The 25,686-nt window shown below is 40.8% G+C and overlaps 2 protein-coding genes across 4 annotated transcripts; one reads left to right on the forward strand and one right to left on the reverse strand.

The window, feature by feature from the left end:
- Positions 1-502: 502 nt before the first annotated feature.
- ttf2 (transcription termination factor 2) lies at positions 503-12,420 on the reverse strand. Of its 2 annotated transcripts, none has more exons than XM_023337579.1 (23): positions 12,330-12,420; positions 12,009-12,114; positions 11,351-11,437; positions 11,167-11,236; positions 10,241-11,056; positions 9,013-9,133; positions 8,558-8,746; positions 8,307-8,461; positions 8,053-8,134; positions 7,655-7,780; positions 7,366-7,516; positions 6,292-6,397; positions 5,829-6,013; positions 4,951-5,104; positions 4,743-4,834; positions 3,771-3,856; positions 3,537-3,670; positions 3,233-3,412; positions 2,983-3,041; positions 1,758-1,911; positions 1,545-1,627; positions 1,182-1,256; positions 503-950 (listed from the first exon to the last, which is right to left on the reverse strand). In XM_023337579.1, the coding sequence occupies exons 1-23, from the start codon at positions 12,355-12,357 to the stop codon at positions 806-808; spliced, it is 3,384 nt and encodes a 1,127-aa protein (XP_023193347.1). In that variant the 5' UTR covers positions 12,358-12,420; the 3' UTR covers positions 503-805. The 2 variants fall into 2 exon arrangements, with proteins under 2 accessions (XP_023193347.1, XP_023193346.1); XM_023337578.1 differs by having other exon boundaries at positions 8,307-8,464.
- A 480-nt stretch (positions 12,421-12,900) lies between these two features.
- cenpj (centromere protein J) lies at positions 12,901-25,520 on the forward strand. Of its 2 annotated transcripts, none has more exons than XM_014471495.2 (19): positions 12,901-12,983; positions 13,397-13,786; positions 15,435-15,561; positions 15,670-15,792; positions 15,909-16,017; positions 16,180-16,285; positions 16,786-17,496; positions 17,690-18,446; positions 19,164-19,296; positions 19,436-19,601; positions 20,353-20,484; positions 20,607-20,735; positions 20,825-20,912; positions 22,361-22,524; positions 22,737-22,826; positions 23,289-23,429; positions 23,608-23,692; positions 24,761-24,881; positions 25,143-25,520. In XM_014471495.2, exons 2-19 carry the CDS (start codon positions 13,427-13,429, stop codon positions 25,333-25,335), a joined length of 3,735 nt encoding a protein of 1,244 aa, XP_014326981.1. In that variant the 5' UTR covers positions 12,901-12,983; positions 13,397-13,426; the 3' UTR covers positions 25,336-25,520. The 2 variants fall into 2 exon arrangements, with proteins under 2 accessions (XP_014326981.1, XP_023192263.1); XM_023336495.1 differs by having other exon boundaries at positions 22,364-22,524.
- The last annotated feature ends 166 nt before the right edge of the window (positions 25,521-25,686 follow it).

Here is a 25,686-nt window from a genome sequence, read left to right on the forward strand (position 1 = left end):
CTCAAAGTTTCAGATTTTCCAGCAAATTTGTAACATTTAGTACCAGGTGTAGCTCATAAGTTATTATAATTGTACAATACTTTCTACAGTTGCAAAGGCCAACTGAATGTTACTTTGTTTCTTGTAACCGCCGTTAAAAGTTCGGTGCTTTTATTTTGGTATAACGTAAATAATATAATGTATCTATAGCAACAGAACCACAGAGCTACCGGAGAAGATAAACAAGGATGGCTTTAATAAATCATCCTTTTACCATCAGTTCCGACCTTCTCGAAGTTGACAGTATTATACATTGCCCTGTATTTCAAAGTATTGTGAAAGAAAACGTAACTATTAAGTTCATACAGCAAGCTTTTAGTTTACATAATTTGTTCTGGTTCTTCGGCTTGAAGAAGAGTGATGCGTTTTATTAGGGTGGACTTCGTTTTAAATCTACCAATTTGTTTGAAATAAAGTGAATTTATTCAAAAATTATCACTTGTATTCACAGTAAATGACAAACTTTACACTTTAGTGCTTTAATAAAAACAAAGTCCTACAATTTAGAATGCACACTGAGACGAGTATAGCAGCATTACTGTAAGCGTAGACATTTTTATAATAGCCTGTGCAATCTGTAATGGTTAAAAACATAAATCAAAATGTGAAGCATTATCTGTAGGGAGGACAATGGAGCAACCTTTCATTTAACAAATACCTTATGTGGCTTTTTCAAGATTTTCCAGAAGGTTTGCATCATTACACACAGAAAAAGGAAAAAAGAAATTAACATTTAAAAAGGATAACCTCAAGACTTTCATCATTTCTAAACACCAAAAATTATTTTGAGATCGGCCAATGAGAGTTTAGAGACTGTGCTTCCTGTTCCTGAAAGCACATTCTGGGCCAGCTCTTTCTTCTTCGTCTGCAGCGTTGCAATCTTGTCCTCTACGGTTCCTTCACACACAAACCTGCAGCCATACAGTGTAAAAAGTACATTTGTACATATAAACAAACCCAAGAAAGACAAACACAGGTACATCTCATTGTTACACTTTTCATTAAGTCCACATTTATGTAGTAAAAACTATATTTTTAATGGTCTGATGTAATATTCTAATCTGAAATGTCATGTTATCATTAGCTGAAAGCAGAAAGTAAAGCCTGTCAAAAAAAAAAAAAAGATTTTACGGTTTTGCTACCTGTGAATGGTGACGTCTTTACGTTGTCCTACTCTATAGATTCGGTCACAGGCCTGATCCTCCAAGGCTGGATTCCTGTCAGAATTTAAAGGAATGACATTTCTGTGTTAATATTTCTATACTAAATAGGGTAAATAGTGCTGCAGTGACTGTACAGAACAACAACTGAATTATTTTTCTGAGATCTGGATAAATGATTCTGAAGGTAGTTGATTTTTTTTTTTTAATATTCTTTTGTCTTGTAAAACATGCAAAAGTATCAATACATGCTCAATAACAGGTGTGAAAGCTCTAAGCTCAATCGTATGAAAAGCATAAACAAAACAAAGACGTATGGTTTTTGTTTTAGTGCTGTGACCTCACCAGTGCATGTCAATGAGGAAGAGATGATTCCCTCCAATAAGGTTGAGTCCAACCCCACCAGCACAAAGAGAAACCAGCATAACCTTTTAGAAAAGCAAACAACAACTTCTTACACGTTTATGTTAAAGGCAGCAAAGCGTTCCCTTAACACATTCTCCAGATAAAAACTAGATCATTTAGCTTTAGGAATCATCACATTTAGCTAAGGTGTACCTGAGGTCCTCTAGGGTTCGTGTTGAACTCTTCCACCAGGTCCATGCGCCGTTTGGGGTTCACGGTGCCGTCGATGACCCCGTAAGTCAAGCCCATCCGCCGCAGATGAACTGCTATGATGTTGAGCATGCTGGTCCACTGAGACACGATCACGCTGCAAAGAAACACATGCGGCACATACAGTATATCGTAAAAGTCATTTTAATACGTTTTGTGTTGGTGTTGGAAAGTAAAAATAAGAAACAAGTGTAATCAGTGAAGGTAGTAAAATAATACATAAGCAGATTTGTCATCTGATGAAACAGTTAAAAATACCTCAGTATAGTGGAACAAAGTTAAAGCAGATTAAAATGAGCTCAGTTGTCTCCATTCTGATGGTTCATATTTTCTGAAGGGCAATTTTGTTTACAGAGACTTAATAATCCCTTTTATTGGTGGTTTCGGTTGAGTGTGTGTTTATTATTTTTCGCTGTTGTGTCTTATTTTGGAAATTTCAAAAATATATCTTCCAGTGTAAAGTATTCTTTAAAAAATGCAAAGTTTATTGGTCTTTAGGAGGGCAGACTTGCATTATTATGCCAATATTAACATATTACTTGAAAATGGTCTCAAGACAACTATATTATAACTTATCGCAACAATTACTGCAAATGGCAATTTTTTTTTCTTTAACGAGACAGGCTTACTGCCCAGATCCAATTTTGATATTAAAATTCGCTAAAAACAAGCATCGGATTACGTCGGGCGGCATTTAAAACGATAAAGGCACTCCGCTCCAGCATTCCACTCCAGCACTTCTATCCAGCAGTGGTTGTATACTGCATGCAGACCAATTGCTTATTAATAAATGATTGAGTTGCTCTCAAACCTGTTCGTTATTGACCACTGTTCTCTGAGTAATATCACCCGACTACGCCTTTTCTAACATTAACACATTACAAAATAAGTAATAAAAGTATGTACGATTTGTGCCAATATCATATCGGGTCAATAGCAGTATCGGCCAATGCTCAAAGCTGCAATATCGGTATCATACTGATAAAGTTGTATCGGGACAACCCTAATTTTGATTTGTTGGCGACATTAATAGAAGTAGAAGCAATAAATAGAAAAGTTTAATTTCAGACACACTTTGGAAGCAACATTTCTTCACTTTACCTTATAAAATCCTAATTATTCACAGCTTCAGTTACTTTTTTTTTTTATATCGGTAGCGCCTTGTTACCTTTTCTGATTGTCACTCTTCTCTTTTATCGCCATGAGCTCAGATGTGATCGCAGAAATCTAAATATACACAGGAAAGAAGTACCAACAAATTCATAAAATCAACATAACCTTTTCCACTCATAATATGCATCACCACTGGTATAATAAGAACAAATCTTTGTCTCATCATCGCCAATTTAAGAAGCACTTTGTAAAGTTGGTGCGCCACATTTTTGATCCAAGAGTCTAAATATAAACCAGTCACTCACCTTGGTGCTTTCACTGGTCTCCTCAAACAGCTGTGAGGGAAAGCGGGTGCCGTTCAGAGCCACGGTGTCTTTGGGGTCAGGGCCCGATGGCGACGGGGTCGAGGAGAGCGACAGAGCGTTCAGCTGCTCCTCCAGCGACAGTACGATCCCGTCACCCTGCAGCTCAGACGAGTCCAACGTCTGCGCAGGAAAGTAGAAAAGAACGATCGCGCATGCATGGAGATTGGATTTCTTTGGTTTTGTTTAAGTCAAAGTTGGACGAGTTCTTTAAAAGCTAAAAGAAAAACCCAAAAAACTAAAGTACCTTTTTAAGAAGAGAGATGTGGCAGCAGCACTGTCTGAGGCGCAGCAGCAGAGAGAGGATGTGAACGGTGCTGGATGCCTGGCGAGAGCCCGACCTGGCAGGGCCAGCCTGGGACACACCGAACTCTTGGGCCACTGGAGCGAGAAAAGCACTGTTTTTAGTTCCTAGTTTTACATTTACAGAACTGGGGTTGTTTTTATTGTTTTTTTTATATGCTTTCACCATCTATCTAACCTTTATCAAACGGATTGACGCTGGACGTGTTTCCCTTGTCCAAATCCTTCTCTTCATGTCTCTTCAGATAGTTCTGCAGAGTAGACCTAAGGGGAAAAACATACATTTTTTTTTTCCTACTCACAAGAAAGACATCAATACTTCTCAATACAGTGTGATCATTTTTTTTTATTGAACTTTTTTTTTCCTGCCAACTGGAATCCAAAATCATCTCTACAATTCTGCAATCAGATAACTAAACTTCAGTCATTGAAGCTATGAATCAATAAATGCCGTCTCACCTAATTTCTTTACAACAGAAAAAAATAAAAGACACAAAAAAAGGACAAAAGCATAAAAAGTAAAAAATAGATATCTAAAGTTCCAAGTCTGGGCAAGGAAAAGTACTTGCAGTTTCTCTTTCTTAATTTTCTGAGCATGGCAAACTTGGCATGCTGAAAACAGTCGTTTCTCTTAGCATTAGGGCCGAACGCTGTAAGGAAAACATTTAATTGCTTTGTGATTGTTAAATATTGGGACTTTCAGACAAAGTTGAAATAAAAAAAACAACATTTTATTAGGGTTTAATTATTAGCAAGATAGGATTTGATTTATATTTTCCAAAATCTCCATCTCAGTGGCGCATCCAAGAGGGGGGTTTAGGGGGACCATGGCTCCCTCTAGATAAAGGCTGGCCACCCCACAGAATCATGCTCATGTCACAGAAAGGCATAGAGTCATCTTCTTTAGTGAAGAAAACCCAACAAATCAATAAATTAATACAAAATAAATAAAATTATAGAAATATATGTATTTTAGCTAGCCTTGTGTAGCCACCCCATCCATTTTATTTTTCTGGGGGCGCCACTGCTCCGTCTGTTTTGATAGCATAAAAAAGCAAAACTTCACTATATTTTATTAAAAACTCCACCCTTATGTGTTCTCAATAACACATGAACGGAAACATAATTTTATCACTTGTCGGTATCTTACCTGGACTGAGCGAACACCACATCGTACACAGCCTGCTCGTCCTCAGAGAGTTTGAGCTGATGCACTTCGCAGGTCCGCTTCGGAAGAGACACCTGAAACATCCAACGTTCTCGTTAGCCTCTCTTCTGCAGTAAGGATGAACTCCTTGTTTACATTTGATGGTTAAGGATGACGGTGGGAGTGTGTGTGTGTATGTGGCTCTCTCTACCAGCGGTTTTCCCATGGAGTCCAGCTGATCTTTGGTGCGTCGCAGCAGCAGAGTTTTGGTCAGGATGTTGAGTCTCTCCCTGCCCCTGCTGGAGCCGTTGTCCACCTGAGCTTTCCACAGCTTGTACTCGTCGAACGGAGAACAACGCAAGAATCTTAAGATACAATCAGTCAGTTAGCGGAACAATTCATTTCACTTGGGTCTATGTTCGTATGCTAATTTAAAAAAAACAAACAAATAAGATTTGGCTCTGCTGGGTGTGAAATGACACCTTCCTCACTTTCAAAATGACAGTTTAGTTGAATTTAACTAGGAATGCACAGTATTTGAGTTTTGGTCGATATCCGATATGCCGATATACTAAAACTCATTTGGCCGATAACCGATACCAGTACCGATATTTTATTCCTATACATAATTACTGGAACTATACGGCTTTCTCTACTGTGGAATTAAAATACTGCATTATCTTTGTCCATTTAGCCTGCAGATGCTAAAAAGGAGGCTGAAAAAATGATGTAACAATTTCAACTTACATTATGTTTAATGTCAAATTTATTCATAACATTTACTCTCTAAGACAATGACAACAATCAAACAGTGCAAATTTGACGTGCTGTACTGCAGGCATTATTGTCACTGGTTTGTCATATAAAAACAATTTCTACATCAGTGAGTTATTTTGACGGAAAGGCTGATGTTCGATATTAAATTTTACAGCTAATATTGCCCGATACCAATACCACGACGATAATATTGTGCATCCCTAAATTTAACCATACATTATGTTGCTTAGCAGTAAAAACAAATCTGTCAGACTCGTTTATTCCAGCTTTGGGACAGGACAGGAGTTGAACCGACAACCAGATGGGACCTACTTCAGCAGAGAGTACATGTCCAGCAGGTTGTTCTGGATGGGGGTCCCGGTGACAGCCCAGCGGGCGCGGGCTCTCAGCTGGCAGACGGCCATGGAGGTCTGCACTTTGGGGTTTTTAATGTTGTGGGCTTCGTCCAGAATCACACGGGCCCAGGTCACTCGCAGTAGAGGGCCTGAACGTGACGGCTGCAGGAATACAATATATGAGCTGAAGGTAATTTGTTTTAGCTTCTTCTTTCCTTTGCATATCATCACCTTCCTAAAATAAGTCTTTTTTTTTCTTTTGCCAAAGTGGAGGGGAATCCCTTTCGGCATAAAACACTACCTTACCTTATTTTAGGAAGGTGACAATATGATAATCTCAACATAATGTAACGTGATCACCGAATTGTGGATCAGATTTTTGTTTTTACTATTATTTACACATAAAACCTGACGTTTTAGATTTGACTTGCTGTATTTACCACATGATCGGGATCTTTGCCGGGATTATCAGCATCTTCCTTTTCGACAAGAATCTCCTTAGAGACCAAACTGTATGTGGTCACGACCACGTCGTAATCTGCCAGTCTGGAAGAGAGACACAATTAGGGCTGAAACGATTAATCAGATTAATCGTGATGGATCGATTATCGAAATAATCCTCAACAAATATAGTGATCTACTAACTACTCTGACTCAAAAAAGGCGATTTGCCAAAAGAACATCAGTCCAAAGATGTACAAAAATATATTAATTTTGAACTTGTGGGGAAAAAAAAGATGCCTGTAAATATGTTAAATATTAATATAACTCCTATTAAGCCCCTTTCACTGTCCAATTATTAATCAGTCAATTCAAAACATAAACAGATCAGTCCTACACTGTATTGATGTTAAGTCAAGCAGAAAGAGCTGAGTTTTTCCAAGTTGATGTATTTTTTTTAGCTGGAGATGCATCCTTTGCTACAAATAATCAAACGTTCACTAAAGGAATACTGTGTTATTGCATTTCAGGCAATACATTTTTTTTTGTTTTCTTATTTAAAGAGGGAATTTAATTATTAATTTGCATCTTTCAAGGCATTTCTGATATTGTATGAAAATGATTTATTGAAAAATCTGCAAAATGTGCCAATTTTCTTTATTCGATTAAAATGAGATAATCCTAAAAAAGGATGATCATGGCATAAAATTAATCAATTAATTGTCACAATAAATAATAGAGTAATCAATTACTTAAATAATTGTTTATTGCAGTCCCAGATACAAAACAATCTTCGACATTAGTTGCTTGTGCTTTAAATAATGGTATGTAAAATCTGTCTTCTTTTCATTGCGCCTGCTAACACAAATGTGTCTCAAAGAATTAGCAAAGCAAATAAGTGTTTGTTTTCTTTGATGTATAGAATCGTGGCGTTTTTCATGGCTCAGGAAGGTTGATATATATTTGGCTGCAGAAAAGATTCTAATGGGTCCTAGCCATTTTTAGAAAGGCAGATCAAAAAGATAAAGCAAAGGAAAGTCACTGGTGTGTTTAACAGGAGTGCTGGTTCTTACGCTCTGGCGCTTCTCTCCCGGCTGGGACCGTGGTACAGATACACCGACATCCTGCCCGTCTTGACATGCCGCTCAATCTCCTTCTTCCAGTGGTGAATCAGGGAGGCGGGACAGATGACCAGAGTGCCTTTAGAAGACACAATGCTGGAATCTGGACAGCGAAACAAGCAATAACACAAACCAAATAAACGACGTGTCATCTAATTATGAACGGTTTAGAAATGATTACAGTCACCCAGCTGGATTTTTTTAAAAAACGAAGGATTGACTGATAACAAATAAGGATCACCGCTTCTAGAGATCCAGGAATCCAGCTTCTTCTCTTCCTTCTTTTCTCCTTCTTTTTTGGCCTCCATCTTTTTTGTCAGCATGAGAGCGATCATGGTCAGTGTTTTGCCTAAGCCCATGTCGTCAGCTGTAGCCACGCAAAAGGCAAAAATAATAATGATAAAAGGTTAGGGATAAATGCTTTGCTGTATAAACATGGAAAATATGAGACTCCTGTCAATGCACTTTTTCTCTCTTTCACCTGCGTTTAACATTAAAAATCAGAATCACTAAGTATTGGGAAACATTTGATATCGGCCAGTAAAAAAACCCTGATTCGTCTTTAGTTTGTGCCCATTTTAAAATCTGTAAAGGTTTTAAAGTGTTGCTAAAAGTGATACACAGATGAATAAAAGTTACCCAGAATTCCTCCACATGGATTCTGAGCTTCCCTCCAGAGCAGCCAGGCTAAAGCTCTCCTCTGATGGGCCAGGAGCGGCACCTGACCGGCCAAACAAAGAAACTCAACGTTACTGACACAGAACACTCTTAAAGTAAAGGAGAGCAGCACAAACTGTCTATTATTGATAATTACAGCTTTAAAGAGTTTAAAATGAAGCAAAACACCAGATTTTGCGGTTGACTTGGCAGAAAAGAGTGAAGGAGAGGGGAACCTTGATGCCTCTGGGATCTGAAGCTTCGTCCTCGGGATCCGGACACGACTCCAGAGATTTGTGAAGATGGTCGATGGCCTCGCAGGTGGCGTTCTTCACCTCCAGCAGGCGCTCATTTGTCATCCTGCCGCCATAATAAGGGTGCATTTGGAGATCTGCTGGAAAAAAAGAAGAAGAGGAAGAAGAAAAGTACTAATCAAATTAAAAGAAATACACAACACTCCCCCCACAAGATTCTAAGTATGGCTCACCTCCAAAGGTTTGAGCATTTCCCTGGCTCAGTTGAATCCCCACAGAGCTGCCGGAAGCTTGGTGCCGGACCGGCCCTGGTACTGGAGCAGAGGGGAGCAGGACGGTTCCGCCCGGCCTGCTGAATGGATTGACAACGGGCCGAGCGGAGCCGGCAGCAGAGCCGCCGCTCCCGGACTCCTCCGCGGGTTCTGGAAGAGGTTTGAACGTCACGTTAGCAGTGAGACGACAAAAACAGCTACTTTAATCCAACAGATTTTAGATTTACCCTTTGAAAATATTGTTTTGTAACCATATGGCTGGATAGAGATTTAAAAAAGGAGTGGCAAAAGCTAATGAGGTGGATTGCCAACAACTGACGGCATGATTTCCTCTACACCTGCGGCTATTGAGAGAGCCGCAGGTGTAGATTTGTAATGCTGTGTTTGGAAGGGGGAGGGGCGGAGTTACAACTCACCGGGCTGAGAAGCAGCAGCGAGGCTTAGAGACTCCAGAGCGTCCTCCAGCTGTTTAACCTGTAATCTCAGCCTCTCTCCTTTATCTGGCAGAGCCGCCATGTTCACCGAAGACAGCGTGGCCTGCTCAGGCGAACACATAAACACACAAATGTGGGGCAAACACTTGAAAAGCAGAAAATTACTGAATAATATACGACTATGTTTTCCTGTTCAAGTTTATTTTCATAGCTTGTGCATTTTAAATACCTTTATGACGGTAAAAAACCAAATATAGCGCAGAAGAAACCTGAATATTCTAGAAAAACCTTCCACATGCAGATACAACAACCTAACTTGTTTTATTTCTAAAAAAAGAATCAAGACGGTCATCAAGTAGAAGTATCTTAGCGCAATATTTGCCAATATAGCACAAACAAATACTTTTTGGTATCAAATAATACATAATTGATAACAACTCATAATTACTGATATTTCTTTTCTGGACGGCTGTCATGGAAAATTGCCAATTAGATGAATGTGTTTGGTGTCAAAGCATATTTTGAACCATAGAAATCACATACATTTTCTAGAACTTGTGTTTCCTTTCTCTGCTGGACATTGTTCAAAATGGCCGCCATGGTTGTAATGGAGAATGTATGTTTGCACTAAAACCAGCAGTAGCTATTGAAAGAGTTAGGTTCACTAACCACTAGTTCGCTGAACAAGAACTTTAGCTACACTTACGCCAAACACGTTTTAAAAATCTGCTAACGCTAACCAGTATGGCGGCTCTCACTCAGTCTGTGTCACACATCTCTTTCTCTCCTTCCAGTTAACAACTGGTGTGAGACTCGCTAACGGCAAAGCCCTCAGTTTCTGATATTACAACTTTGAAGTTGTATGAATGGGATGACCATAGTAGTGAAACATATAAAACATATAAAGTGACATAAAGTTTATCCAAGTCATAAAAATAGGTAGCATTTCATGGCAATAACTTGTTTAAAAAGCTAAAAATGGCAGCCATCTTGAAAAATTGTCATCATCCTGAAATTCAAGTGGCCAATATGAAAACCATACCGCCTGAGAGAGGAGCACGCTCGTTTTATCCACGCTTGAGAGATTTTTTTTTTTTTTTTTTAACAGTGCGATGCTGCACTAATCTTTTACAATATCAAATAAATTAATTGTTAACGTCAACGCTTGCATCAAACTGCAGCAGAGCCTTTGTTTAGTGGAACCACCAACCTTCTTCTGTTGAAGCTGGGCACTGAGCAGACAGTGCATCCCCTTTGGGTCGCCCACCTGGGCGGCCGACTGAAACCCTGGAAAGCTGGTGATCGTCTTTTGGACGGTAGAAGAAGCCGGGGGGGTTTGGCGAGCCGCCGGTTTCACTGAAACCAAAACTACGTCGTCATCCTCCTCTTCTTGGTGGGTCTTGGTCTTAACAGCCGCTGAAGCGGCACAATCGGCTCCTCTTGACGACTGGCTGCTTCTGCCGGGGACAGATTCAGCAACGCTCTTCTCCGCTGTGGGCTCATTCTGACTCAAGGAAGAGGTTTGACTATTGGTTGCTTCCTGTGGTATATTTTTGAGTAGGTCGGGGCACATTTGACTGATTTTCTCAATGTCTCGAGTGGAAATGGTTTTTTCTGACTCTCCCTCCTCTGCAGAACTTTTCCCAGCCTTGTCTTGCGTCCTAACTGCTGTTCTATCAACGTCGTCAGCTTTGGACTTGCTTTCCTCACTTGAAATCCTCTTCTTTACCTTCATTCCTGCTGGGAGCAGCTTACCTTGATATGTTTCAGGTGCGCTCGACTTTCTTTCCTCTGCGCCTAGGGCCTCCGTATTTTCCTTCTGAGAGCGTTGTCTTCCTTCTGCGTTATGACTTGCTCTCCCAGTTTTCTTCTCCCCTTCTTTCTCTTCACACCCACCGCTCTGCATGCGTCTCCGCTCCGAAGGTTTGTCCGTCTTGTCGGGAGCTTTAAAGGGATTTCTGACACGTGGGAGGCAGGATGGCTGCAGCTGGGAGTCAGTTAGAGGGGTTCTCCTTTCTTTTTCTTGCTGCAATTATTTATAAAATGTAGACTTCAATGAATATGACTGCAACAATATTTAATGTTTATGCATTCTAGGAGTTTTGGGGAAGTGAATGTCGACAAAGTTAGCCTTACAGCAGTCCAGGGCACGTTTCCACACCATCTCTGACCTTCTCTTTTCCCGACAGCACATCTGTAGTAGAGTCTGGGACAAATGAGGAACAGGTGTAACGTTCATAATGTTAATTTAAAGAAATAGGAAACATAATAATCAATAACTAATTGTTATTTTTCTAACTCAATCCTTCCGCATCCTCACCGGTGGCTCTGCTGCTGTTGACTGTAGCTGAGCGCCTGCAGCTCCACCACTGACTCTTCGTGATGCAGACAGTGGGAAGGAGCGATACTGGAGCAGGCGATGTTGAGAATTTAGATTAACAGCTGAATATGACGAGTTGGTTTAAACGTGACAATACTGAAATGTTTAAATCTCAGTGGAAACTTTTTTACAAAACTGAATGCAGGCTGAAATGGGCTTTAAAAAACACAATATTGCAACAGATAATACAAAAAAAACCAATCATGGACAGCTGACTCTTTTCCAACGTTAAGGTTTTACATAGCATGACATCATGAAGAGGGTTTTGTTTTTTTTGTAGTTTAAGCTATTAAATAAATGATCTCGTTAAGGCGGAAGACCGGGCAGGGAGTGACAATCATGAAGAGACAGGAGGAAACGAACAAAGGGGAAGGGAACTCCAAGGAGACTTGAAAAGGTTTTGATAAGCCAGGCCTATTTGCAATTAAAACAAATGTAATTAAAAAAAGAAAGAGTATACTTTATTTTTATAGTATCTGTACTGTTATTTTTAACGAATTGTTAACATTTCTAGCACAGAGTAAGAACACGTTTAATACTTTAAACTGCTGGACATTTTCTTAATTACAAGAGCTCGCTGATGAATCTGCTGACTTACCTGGCCTGCTGGGTGAAATCACAGCCCTGCTTGTCAATGCAAATATAGAAGCTCTTGCCTTTATTTGGTCCCTCTTTCACACCGGTTTTTAGCATACACACACTACCTGCGAGAGGACACAGAGGAAGTGTTATTTAGCAAATCTTATAACCGAGATTCTCCGTTCTCATTACCTAGAACGGAGAAGAACCCACCTTGCCATACTTTCTAAGTTAGCAAGAAGAGAACCACATATACAACAGAATCCGCCGGTACTAAAACATAAAATACGTTTTTGTTGCATGACAACTTATTACAAATATCTTATTAGTAATAGCTTACCGTGTGAATCACATTTAACTATTTCCATTGTGTCTGAAATCCTTTAGTTAACTACGTAGAGTGACAACGTCTCGGTAGCTTGGTATTTTTGGATTGACCAATCACAGCACTCAAATTTCACTTCCGGATTGTAAATTTAGATATAAAAGCTCACATGCGAGTTTGACAAGTACTTTGTGTTTTATTAACTACTAAAATGCCTGAAATATTTTAATTCATGATGTGCATTTAAGGAAATAAACACACATGTGTAAGTGTAACCGTGGATTAAATAATATCTGTATAAAAGCCATTATTTTGAAATGTGTAGATGTGGACCGTTGATTAAACCGGATACATAAACCTTGTTAAGCTTCCAGGAAAATATATTTCATAAAATTTCTGTTGTTAAAGTGTTGCAAAAATAACACAACATACTGGAAAATGTTTTATGTATATATTTTATTATTATTATTTAAAAAGGATTAAAACCTGCCCAAACGCATTTAAAAAAAAAAAAAAGACACTTGAACTACATTACCCATAATGCACCAACAGCCGTCCGCTCTCGCGGGCTTTGTTTTTATAATGGCGGCAGGATTCGAAATCTTTGTTTGCTTCATATGCACTACATTTCCTTTTTCACATGCAAGACGTTCGTCTTGCTTATAACAGGTAATTACAAGTATTCTTAGCCTGGCAGAAGATGCCGTCAATGTACATGTTTGGACATTAATGTAATAACCGTTAAAAACGTTGCGCGTGAAGTTAAACATTATACCAGCAGGTGTAAACAGGCCTTTTAACTGCTACGTCATTTCACTACAATGTTCACCACTCGCTTCCAGGACCGAAATTAATTGTTCCTGTCACGTTTATGTTATGCTCACTACCCTGTACGCGATATCAGTTGGACTAACTTGTATTTATACCTTTTGTTCGACGATGTTTATACAGAAATGAATTTCTGTATGTCTCATTTGATCTGGAACTTGGATTCACAGTCAGTGTGTTAAACGTCGTGTACATTCATTATTAAATTAACCCTTAACCTGTCACCGTAATCTGTTTGTCAAATCCCGGATTAGCAAACGCTTATTGAAGCATCCTGGGTCGGCATGTCATCACCGTCCGAGCTTCAGAACTCCTCGGCGGACTTCTTTACCAAGTGGATGCCGAGCAGCACCAGAGCCGGGGTGATCCTCAGCCCACCCCCGGAACTAGCGGGGTCCTTGCGGCACATTGCCGCCGCGGTGCCCGCTCCCCTGCACCCGGACGATTCTTTCGTCTCCGATTTCGCTCCGCTGCCTGCCTCCACGGACAGCAGCTGCCTCGGCGTGGATGGATGTGGAGAGGGAACTAGGCCGGTGAGCTACCTCCGGCCTGCACCACAGGGGATTTCAGATGGACGCTTCGAGAATTTGGGGGGAATGACAAGCAAAACCCAAGATCTACCCCTGATGATGAAGCTGGAAGAGGTAAGGTCGTAAATCTGATACCGCAGATTATTAGCTGTGTTGCTTATGTAGAGGTGAACCCCTAGAGTCCTGTATGAGAGATTAACACAAGATTACACGTGAAGATTCATCTTTGAATATAGAGAACAATAGAAATGCCAGAATTGAAACTGACATCTCTGTCTCAATTACTAAAACGTTCTAGTAGATGGATTCATACTTGACAATTTCATTGTGGATTTGTTCTCACTTAGATAGCTACAGCTATTAATTATGCTTGCAAAAGAGAGAGAGTAGGATTAGGAAAATCTAATCAACCAATCTGGGATTACCATTGTGTGCACACATGGGCGTTTGATACAGAACTTTGAAGAAAGCGCAAAACTGGAGGTTTATGGAAATGGTTGACAAGTGGAAATGAAAGCTTATTTAAAATGTGAATCTTTTTGTTTCTAAAGGTTATATCAAAAATAAAAGGCATAACATTTTGATTAGTTACTACTTTGTGCAGCATTTAACTGCTGTGTGTCATTATGCAGCGTTTTTCCTGAATTGTCTTCACAGTAGCTGTTGACACAGTGACGTTTTGTTGTCGTGATTTTACTTACTCAAGTTAATTAACTGGATAAAATAAGTAAGCTCTACAAGCAGATCTGTATGGAGGAGCATCTGTGCTTCCAATAGTGAAATGATAAGAATGGACTGAGAACCAAAGGGTTATTAATACCACATCCCCTGCTGTTTTAGGCATCTCTCCCTTAAAAAGCTATTCATGCTGACCAGGGCTTAAACTGCAATGGAGGTGTTGAAGTAAGTAAATACTCTTAACACGAGCTGGATTTAGTGGTTGGTAAACAGACTGTGATCAAACATGTCTTGTTGAGTTGCCTCGAAACCAACTGGACAAAACCTCTTGGGGGGGGGGGGGGAGAAACGAGACAGCATCACGATCTTTTTGCTTTTGTTTCAAACAGGAAAGCAACCATTTCTACTTTTGCTAAAATGATGTATTAGAATGGATTATAACTAGGGATGCACGATACATCAGCAGCAGCATCGGTATTGGTCGAGTTTAGTCTATTGTTTTATTTTCTTTTAAACGTATCCGTATCGGCCCCATAAATAAAACTTCGGGTCATGTGAGAGCGGATGGTCAGGTGAAGTAATGCACAAGGTGTGGTCACGTTTACGCGATGTCGGAAGTGTATGGAAATAGAAATAACATCGATTATCGGCCATCACAGCAATATTGATATCGGCCCAAATTTTCATATCGGTTCACCCTTCTCTATAACAGCTGTATTGTGATTTATAAAAGTTACTTATGGTTGTAAAGCGGTATTACTTTAATAAAAGTAGCACTCCTTTAGTTTACACGACTACTCCAAACAGCCAGTTTTGTCTTTCTTTTCAGTGTCGGGAAAGTATAGTACGTTTTGTTTTTTTTAGGTGGGGGAGGGGCAGCGCTACACTTTCTATGCACCAGAAGGAACGACAACATTTGAGAAACTGATATATTTTCTGTAGCGTCTCATGAAAAGGATTTTAACCTGTAGAAATTATATGATGGAGAACATTTTAAAATCATATTTTTCCCATGATACCGTTCACCAGCCTGGTCTCATGTGCGAGTTGTGCCGTCTGTGTAATTATGCGTACATTCCTGCAGCTGAAGAAGTGGCAGCAGCACATGCATGAGCAGCTGAAAGCCCACCAGCTGGAGGAGCTGCTGTGTTTGCAGGAGCAGCAGCACAGACTGCTGGGGGCTGGGGATGTACCTCAGATCTGCACTGAAGGTCAGGAAAAGAAGCTTCTGAAATTGCTTTTAATGAATCTTTAAAAAAATTTTTTTTTTTTACTGTAAATAGAAAATATGTATACATTCTCTATTTTATGATCCATAGAAAATCCAGGGCTGCCAGGAGCACAATGGCGAAAAGACACGGTCCAACGCAGCCCTGATAGGAACTGCGGCCTGCGGCAGGAGCTGCAGCTCTCTGACCAGCAGGAACATGAAGATGATGAGGGTAAAACATATTTGGTTTTAGATAGAAAATTTTAAAAAATCCGCTTAGTGTCACTTTGAGAGGAATTTTTGTAAATTATGTATGTTAACCAGTTTTACACTTTGTAATTCCTGCAGGCATGTGGGACTCCGACAAAGAGAATCCGAAGCAGAGTTTAGAGTCGGATGATGCGTTCATGCAGCCGGACGCCAACAGCAGGCAACAGGAAAATGACTTGCATGACAGGTAAACACATTTGACATTTGAATCAATATTAAAAATGTCAATATCTCCTCAATTAAACAAGCAGCAAATACACTTCAACGCGTCTCTCTTATACATGTCCTTTCAAATGAGTAGAATTTCTAATAACTATGCAACTGCTTGCCCTTCATGGCTTTTCTCCAGACCCATAAAACCAGGTATTGGGGGGCAGAAGAAAACCTTTGAGGAGCTTCTGGAGGAGCAACTGAGGCTGGAGGAGCAGAGGTTGAAGTCTGCCCAGCAACAGCCTGTAAGAGGATAAACATCTGAAGTTTACTATGCAAGCTAAGTAGTTTCCAGGTCTTAGTTTGTTCAATTTTTCAGTTGTCAATATGATGTATTTGACTTTTCAAAAAGAGGATGCTTTTCATGCAGGATTTAAAAAAAAAACATCCATTTATTAAAAAGAATAAAAATAATTTAAAATGAACGCATTTTTCATTATATTTTAATATAGCAAATAATTATTAAAATAAATAAATACATGTACAAAATAGAAAATAATAAACACAAGTACATAAAAAAAAATACGTAAGAAAAAAATATATATATATATACAAATTTTGTATTTACATCTGAACAATGCCTTAAAAATCAGTAATTTGAATCTAGTAAAATCTGAAATTTTGACCTGGAACCATGGTGGTTGTTTTTTTAAATTTTAGTCAAGTGCTGATATTTTAGGCTTTAGAGTTGTTGCAGATGTTTTCTTTAACGTTCGTTCAACCTTTTGTATTCCGATCTGATCAGAAGCCAGCCAGGCCTGAAGCTGCATTCCCAGCCAGGCGGCCCTTTCTGAAACGAGGACAGGGCCTCTCCAGATTTACCAGCAGCTCCAAGGCTTCAGCGCAGAAAGCGAAGGACAGGAAGGAGCAGAAACCACAGGCGATCACCCGCAGCAACTCCGCACCCGGTTCCATCCTGAAGGGCAGCTCCAGCGCCGGCCCGCCGCTTCCCGTCCAACGCAAAACCGCCGTACTCAACAAGGAGAACCGAGGAAGGGGGCTGCGTTCGCCGCCGCAGGACGTCAGGGCTGCGCGGACGACCACGGTCCTGGGGAGTCATCAGAGACAGAACACCGGACCTGCTACCAGTCAGACTGCACCGGAACCCAGACCGGTAAAGCATCATCTGGGGCCGGAGAAGGAATATAATACAGGCGTCCCAGTCCAGGTCGTGAGGAACACCGGTCCCAATCTGCAGCCGAACCCTGTGATCAAACAGGTGGGGTTGTCAGGCGATGCCGGGAAAGAGAAGAGTTGTGTTTCTAAAGCGCAGTCGGCTGGAGCGGGAGACGCAGGCGGACTTCCTCAGCATTCCTTCGAGCTGTCGTTCCAGGAGAAGCTGCAGCGGTGGGAGTGCAACCGGCACCTGGAGAGCATGGAGCTGGGAGAGTTTGAGCTGCTGGAGCAAGCGGCCGAGGAGCTGTCCTTCTCATCCAACTCCTCCTTCGTCATGAAGGTGAGGAAAACAGATTCATGTCCAGTACCAAAATCTGACAGTAAAATTTAGTGGTTTCTATCTTAAAGCCTTAACTAAGCTCTAACCTAAGGAGAAAACTTCAGTTCCACTGTGATCAAAACCATCCAGAGTGAATTGAAGTGACTCTGTACTTAATTACTGAGCTAGATTTTTTTTCCCATTTGCTCTGCAGGTTCTTTGCTTGGACCAGCAGAAGAGGCACTCTGCCATTGGGCTCCACCAGAGGCGACTCTCCTCCACCCCTATCAAGTCGGCATCGGGAAGCAAACCTCAGAAGGGGGGCGGTGTCCGGCTCACCGACGGGTCGGAGCGTGAAGGGATTTCCCTAGAATCAGTAGCATCTGAGGCGAACATGAGAGGGAATGCGCTCAAGAGCGAAGTAACCGAGGGAGGACGGGAATCTGAGGCGCCACACAACGACGAGATCTCTGAGTTTGGAGGCAAAGAAGTCACTGTTTGTTTTTCAGCACCTTCTAACCCCGCTTATGACAAGAGGTCTTACCAGGATGAGGAGAGTTTCAGGGACGAAGTGGAAGAAGATGAAGATGAGGAGAGCGACAGCGTCGCCAGCAATGCCGACGGTTCCACTCTGATCGAGGACGGACGCGACGGGCAGAGGAAGGTCATTTTTGACGACGACGACACTTGGAACGACCTGGATGACACGGCCGTCACGGTGGAATGCGATAGTCGGGGGATCAGTCCGGTTCCCAAGCTGACAGCCGGCAGAGTTTCCCCACAGGAGAAGGCTATGCTGAGGAAAGTAGCGGTGAGCAGAGCTGTGGAGCCGGATGAAGGCCCGGAGAACGAACTTGCACCAGCTTCTCAACTCATGACCAGACTGTTCCCCTCGTTAAAGCCCAAAGCTCAGAGCGCACCTCCACCTGCTCCACCTGCTGCCTCTGAGAACAGGAAACGGGACGACACAGGTCAGACAACACTTCCATCCTTAAGGGGGCAGTATTATGTGAAATCAACTTTTTTTTTTTTTTATAGCTTTACATCTTGTAATGGTACAACATGATAAAATGGGAGTGTTGCTTTGATTCTTTAACGCATGTTTGAGAAATCTTTTGGTCTCCATGGCAACCATTCAGCTGTGCAAAACACCTGGGTGGATCTGGTCCCACCGCCAAGACGCAGTTCCTTCACGGAGCTGCAGTTTCCAAGCTTCTGGGGTTCCAAATGACAAAGCAGCCCTCTCCCATTCAGATCCTTCAGACTAGCCGGCAACAATTAGCAAACAGCTGGTGGAAGTGCACATCTGCTGAGCTCATCATAGAAGCTACTACTCAGTGTGAAAACATTGCCAAAGGGTTAATAGGGGAGAGATGTGATGACTTCCTGAAGGCGGAGTTAAAGAAAGAGCAGAACTTTCTTACAGAGACAGAGACCCAATTTCAAGGAATTAAATTACAAAGTAAAATTTCTTTCAAGTCAAATTTGATATATACAACGACTGAAGGTAAGAATTACTTGATTTGAGCTATAAAGTGATACTAAGTAGCTGGAAAAGACATAATACTGCCCCTTTAAGATTCTGTGATTGAACTTTTCCACAACTCAGTTTAGGTAAAACTAGTGGATTCCTGTGTTGTGTTTTCTGATTTTTTTATTTTCCTGCGTGTGCTTGTTCTCATCTCCAGCCCAGCAGGTCCAATCCAGACAGCTCAGAGAGCGGCTGGCTGAGCTGGAGATGGAGATAGAGAGGTTTAAGAAAGAGAACGCTGCACTGACCAAGCTCAGGCAGGAGAACGAGAGAAGACAGGAAGACCTCAGGTGAGGCTGGAAGGAAGTAAGATCTCTGAATTGTTTTTTTTTTTTTTTTTTAAAAAGGCAAAATAATATTTTTAATTTATTTTGGAGAAGAATCATTTCGTCTTCTGCTTCCTTCAAGAGTTGCCTCTGTATGTTGTAGGAAAGAGCGTTTGATGTTCGAGCAAGCAAAAGCCGAGGAGCTGGCCAATTTTGAGGAGTACAAGAGGGAGGAGAACAGGAAGCTGCAGAAAGAGCGCAAGCTGTTTGAGAAGCACGTGTCGGCGGCCAGAGCCATTCCTGACAAAAAGGAACGGGAGGAAATCCAGGTTCATGTCACACGTCACTCATTTAAATACTTTTGTGTCTTTACTCCTAAATATTTCACTAAATAAACTTGTAACTAACAGGCTGGTGTTTGAAACCACTCGCTAAAAAGCAGAAACAAAGCATCAGCATCTTCCTCTTTCTCCCCCGCCCCACTCAATCTTCCCTCATCTTTAATCACAACGTTGGGGCGAACACGTCGACATCAAACGCAGCGTCAGATCTTAAGCTCTCCATGCTGATGCAATAATTGTGATGTCATCGTAATCCTTTCACTGTTAGACCTCATTACCCACACATAGCAGGTGACTGAGCCACTTAAACCTCCTTCCAGGAGGGGGCGATACGGACTTAGAATTTTATCGCGATACGTTGTGGAATTATTGTTGTAACAATAAAACTATTATTTCTTTTAGACGACTGTATGGCTGTGAATGCGTGACAGCATTTATAGAGCCACAAACAAATATTGTTCTTGAAAATCATTCCCATTTGAGAAATAAATGGTATTAAATAGTAAATTCATTTTTGTTGAATTTACTATTTATTAATGTTCTTGTGGAAAAACAGCTAAACCAATTCCCGTCATACTGTCCCTTTAATTATTATTACTCTTTTTTTTTTTTTTTTTTTTACGATCATTAAGTGAAATTTATAATGACAATGATGAATCAGAATTGTTCTAAAAAAAAGTTTTTTCACAATAAATGCCCACCACCGCGCCTCCTGCAACATTTTCTCCTTTCCCAACAGTCGTTGAAGCAGCAGCTGAGCTCCCAGCAGGAGGAGCTGAAGAGGAGGGAGAGCCGCTGGGCCTCCACACACAGCCGCCTGCGACAGCAGATCGACTCCCTCCACCAGGAGAACGGCGCTCTGCGCGACGAGGTGCAACCACTCGACTCCTCTTGGTCACGCTTGCGCTTAAACCCGACATCCAGTTTGTCTCCAGATAGATCCCGTAATCAGTTCATTCAACGGCCGCACGCTTTTTGACTTCTGATCTTAAGATTCGAACCCTGGAGAAGCTGCGCCTCAGTGCCTGGAGGAGAAACTTCGCCTCTGCAGAGAAAGGCGTCCAAACGAAGGACGGACCCGGAGTTTCAGATAGCAGCGTGGCTAAGGGAGTAACGTTTGCGGTAAGCTTGACTGTTTATTATTTTTATGTTGTTAATGTTTGCAAAAAGCTCGATAAAATACTTCACTGACGTGGACGCGTCCTGTTCAGACTCCCCTGGACTCTAGAGGAAGCAGCTCCAGCCCTCTGCTCAGCTCAGCAGGAAGGAACTCGAAGGATAACGGCCAAGCAGCCGCAGGTAGAAACAAGAGCTTCATAGGATTTATAGTCTGGAAGAATATTTATGCTCTAGCAGATTTAACATACCAGGTACTGTCCTTGTCAATCAAATTTTATTTGTATAGCACATTTCAGCAGCAAGGCATTTCAAAGTCCATGTCCTTGGTTTACTTTAGATCAGGGATGTCAAACTCATTTCCATTTTGGGCCGCATCGAGACAATGAATGTTCTCAGACGGCAGGTTGTGCTAGAAAAAAACTTTTTCCAAGACTGTTAAAATACGAACAAGTAGCACTTCTATTCGATAAGCACTGTTTAAAGTTAAATAATAAATATCTTTTCACTTTGATCAGTCCATCTTGGATTCTACGATTGTTTTTCTGAGGGGGTTTTTTTCCGTAAAAAAAAACAATATTGATTTTGTGGTGCTAATGTATAAATACTAGCAATATTTGCACTTATGCATGACTATAAATGTGACTTTGTTACTCGTTGCCATATCAACGCTGACTTGACATCAAAAAAGGCTAGCGCAGCAGTGTGGAAGAAAGGAATGCTGCCACCTGCAGGTGGGAGTTACCAATCACCTAAACCCAAAAACCAATTTTTTTTTTTAATTATCGTTTTTGTAGAAAATTTGAAATAAGCTCACGTGAAAAACTGTGGCGGTCTGTTGAGTTTGTGTGATTTTCTGTTGAAAAAGCGGAGTGTAAAAACTGCTTTGATGTAAGAGCTGAACTGTTCTCTTTAAGGTTATATCTTCGTGCCTCACAGGCGTCTGAAGGGCCACAGAGGAAGCTACAACGGGCCGCATTTGGCCTGCGAGCCTCGAGTTTGACAAGTGATTTAGATGCTTACAATAATTTAGAGATGAAATCCTCTCCCCTGGTTCTGTTAGTCGTGTGTGTGTGTGTCATTTATGCTGGACAAAGGGATGTTTTCAGTTTGCATAATCGCTCTCCAGGCTGTCCTTAGCATGACTCAGCTTGACTTGAAGGTGTGTGTTCTGCAGTAGGAGAGTTTTAATCGGATTCTACAAGCTTTGAGCGTTACAAAGTTAAAGCCCGTCGTTGCGTAACAGTTCTTAATGTGGACGGTGGAGTAATTTCATTTGAGTGCAAAGTAAAACCCTACGACATTTGAAAAAGCCGTTAATACGCTCAATTTAAAAGTAGGTCTTTATGAGGTAGCAATTTAGTTCTTTTTCTCAGAAACAAGATGTAAAAATTATACGCATTTAAAAATACGTATAAATGAAAGTATTTTTAAACCCTCGAATATGAAAAATAGGGAAAAAACCCCGTCTTCAGGGTAATTAGAAATTACCAACAGGACTGTTTAGACAAACATATCCTCAGATTAAACATATTTGTCTGTCGTTGGTGTTTAAAGTATACAACCTCAAGCCGTTTTACGGGGCCAGTCGGAATGATGTTTGTTTGTTCTTCCTGCTCTGCGGTCGTCAGCAGGAATGAAAAGCAGCCTGAGGAGGTCGGTCGGGTCAGGATCTTCTCTGTCGTCCTCTTCAACGTTTTCTGGAAGGAGGACGGAAGAAAAGCCAAGACCTACGAGCAGGAGCCAGGAAAAACCATCCAACCAGAAACCGGAGCATTCACACGACTGCTCTCCTGTAAGAGCCGCCATTAGAGCTGTTTCACTCTAATGTTGTATTAATCTGTTGAGTAATACAACAAGTTTGCATCCAGATAAAAACTTTACTTTTGATATAAAAAGCCTTTTCGTATTTTTAAGTTTATTGAACGCTCCAAGTTACAAATAGCAATACCTTTAAGATTTTTTTTTTTTTTTTTTTACCTGAACCTCTGGTGTGTGTGTTTACAGAGAATAGATCTAGAGCAAGAGCAACCGGAAAGCTGCGAGGCCCGTGATCCAGAACTACCTCAGGAGGTCGTCACACACCCTGATGGCAAGGTGAGGCGCATTTAAAACCGGAGAAAATGTTTGGAGAAAACCTGCCAAGCAAAAATATGATTTAAATGGAAAAAGTTAGACAAAAAATGCATTCCCTTTAAAAGCTTAGAAGAACTTTATGTGGTGATGAAGAGCTCCTCAACCACATTACAGGAGGTAAAGGTATGCAGACGGACATTTCTTAATCAGAAAGATTTTCATTAGTTGGAAGTCATGATTAAAAAACAAACATGCTTCAAACCTCCTGTTTTATGAGTCACTTTTAAAGCCAAAATACTGAAATTAACTTTTAATCAATAAAGTGATAGCTTACCTAACTCCATCTCTAGTTGCTTAGAGATGTAATGACAGATTATGAAATTGTTGGACAGTTTAAAAATACGTAAACCATTACAGTCAGTTGATGAATGGGTGCATCATTGTCCTGTGAGTTTTACTGAAACGTCTCTGTGCTGCTTTCAGGTAGAGAAGGTTCTGGCTGGCGGCGATCGCGTCATCGTCTTTCCCAACGGTACTAGAAAAGAAGTTTCAGCAGACGGGCTTTCGGCCAAGGTCACCTTCTTCAACGGAGACACAAAACAAATCACAGCCGATCAGAGAGTGGTGAGATTTTCTGTCCTCAAACAAGCTTCTGAATATATTGAATAAACCTGACTGACATCTACAGAGTCCTGATGGACTCTAGATGATCCATTTTAAATATTTAGAGGTTAATGAATGTAAAGTTTGCTGTAGGGTGAACAGATGTGTTAGTTGCCTCCTATGTGCTTCTTGCAACCAGATCTACTACTACGCTGAGGCTCAGACCACACACATCACGTATCCCGACGGTATGGAAGTCCTGCACTTTCCCAACAACCAGACAGGTGAGAACAGACATGCTTTTTATGTAGCCCTCCAAGTAGGAATGCACCAATTTATCGGCCAGCCGATTTGTTACATATGAAGCCGATCTCATCTAGCTTGGGAAAGGTCTACGTCAGCCACTGTCCTCTTTTGCTCTCTGGTAAGAAAGGTTTTACTGACAGACCGGCCCACCAAGTCATGTCTGCACGTTTACAATTTATGATAGTGGCCCCACTGTTGCCAACTCAACAGATTTCTTGCTATATTGAGCAACATTTTAGACAAGAAAATCGGAATCTGCAGGTTAAGCTTTTTCAAAGATCGGTAATGGGCGATCAGCCAGAAAACTACAATCGGTGCACCCCTACCTCTAAGTTCTAGACTAATCACTAAGTGTGCTTAAATATTATTTCATCAATCAAATCAACGCAGCTTTTATCCATTAACTGCATATTATATCAGCCCTTCCAGTTTTTTGAGAATTATCGTGGGAATTCATGCAAAATCAACAAATCCCTGCCTTTTTGTGCACTAATACATAATTGGGAGTTTATTGCAGATTTTCCTCAAAAATTGTTAAAAACTCTCACTTGCACTAAACTGCTGCCACTGCCTTAATCGATGTCAGATTATAGCCCATAATCTATACCACAAGTAATAAAAATTTGCATTTACTGTCATAAATAAGTGCAAATATTTCCAAATTGGTACCACAAACACTTTTATTTTTATTGCAAAAAAAAAAATCACAAAACAATCGTGAAATCCTGGAGGGACTGGAAAGATGTTCAATACATTCTGGCACAACCGGCCCTGTAAAAGCATTCATGATCTTGATTTGGCCCAAAACGAAAATGAGTTAAGACTTTCTAAGGATGTGCGGACACCCTGTGTAATCTTAAGTCATTGCAACTCAGAGTGCATCATGGACAGTAGTCAGATTTATTCATTTATGACTCATTAAATCTTAGAAGATGAGAAAGAACATTTTTGTTGTAAAAGCAATAAATTAGCACCAAAATCATTTAAAAACAATGACTTAATTTTCTTTATGCAGACTCCTCAAATATAATTTATTCTCGTTCCAGAGAAACATTTTCCAGATGGCCGCAAAGAAATCACCTTCCCAGATCAGACGGTGAAGAACCTGTTTCCTGATGGCAGAGAGGAAAGCGTGCTGACCGACGGGACCATCATCCAGGTCAACTCGTAAGTTCACTGATAGTACTTCAAACATTGTGGTAAAAACTGCCATCAAGAAACTACTGAGGTAAAGGTTAGTCTGACCATTTTTAGACTTTAAACTTGATGTTTTTTTCAGCATTCAATTCAGTACTAAAAACTAAACCTCACCTTTAAAGAGGTACAAGCTGAAACCATTCAGTTTGTTGGTTACAATTTCACCCAACCATTGTGATCTTGTTCCACCACCGGCGATTTCCATTAAGCTGTAGGTTCTATTTGCATTAGGGACGGCACCAAAGAGATCCACTTCAACACGGGCCAGAAGGAAATACACACTGCTGAATACAAGAGGCGGGAGTATCCAGACGGCACAGTGAAGACCGTTTACACCGACGGCAGGCAAGAAACTCGCTACCCAACAGGGCGGCTTAGGGTCAAGGACAAAGACGGAAACATCGTCCTGGACAACCGGGTATAACTTCCTGCACCAAACCAGCATCTTTTAAGATGGAACCAAGTTCCTCTTAATTTCATTGAGTGCCTCCACTTCTTTAAAGCATTACAACAAAATACTGAGCAAAAGTTTAACACTTACATGGATTTTTTAAATATATATATATTTTGGTTTTTTATTGTGTAAAATCTGAAATATTTATTTTTGTAGATGGATGTACATTTTTTAAATAAATATTATTTTTTATTGAAGAACTTTCTTTCATGTGTCTCAGGTATGAAAACATTTATGTGTATTAAAAGAAAACTCTCAGCAGGCATCAAGTTGGCACTTGGGAACTTTTAATGTGTAGCTTAACACAAAAACAACCAAAAA

Source organism: Xiphophorus maculatus, chromosome 7 (assembly GCF_002775205.1).
Source record: "Xiphophorus maculatus strain JP 163 A chromosome 7, X_maculatus-5.0-male, whole genome shotgun sequence".
Lineage (NCBI taxonomy): Eukaryota > Metazoa > Chordata > Actinopteri > Cyprinodontiformes > Poeciliidae > Xiphophorus > Xiphophorus maculatus.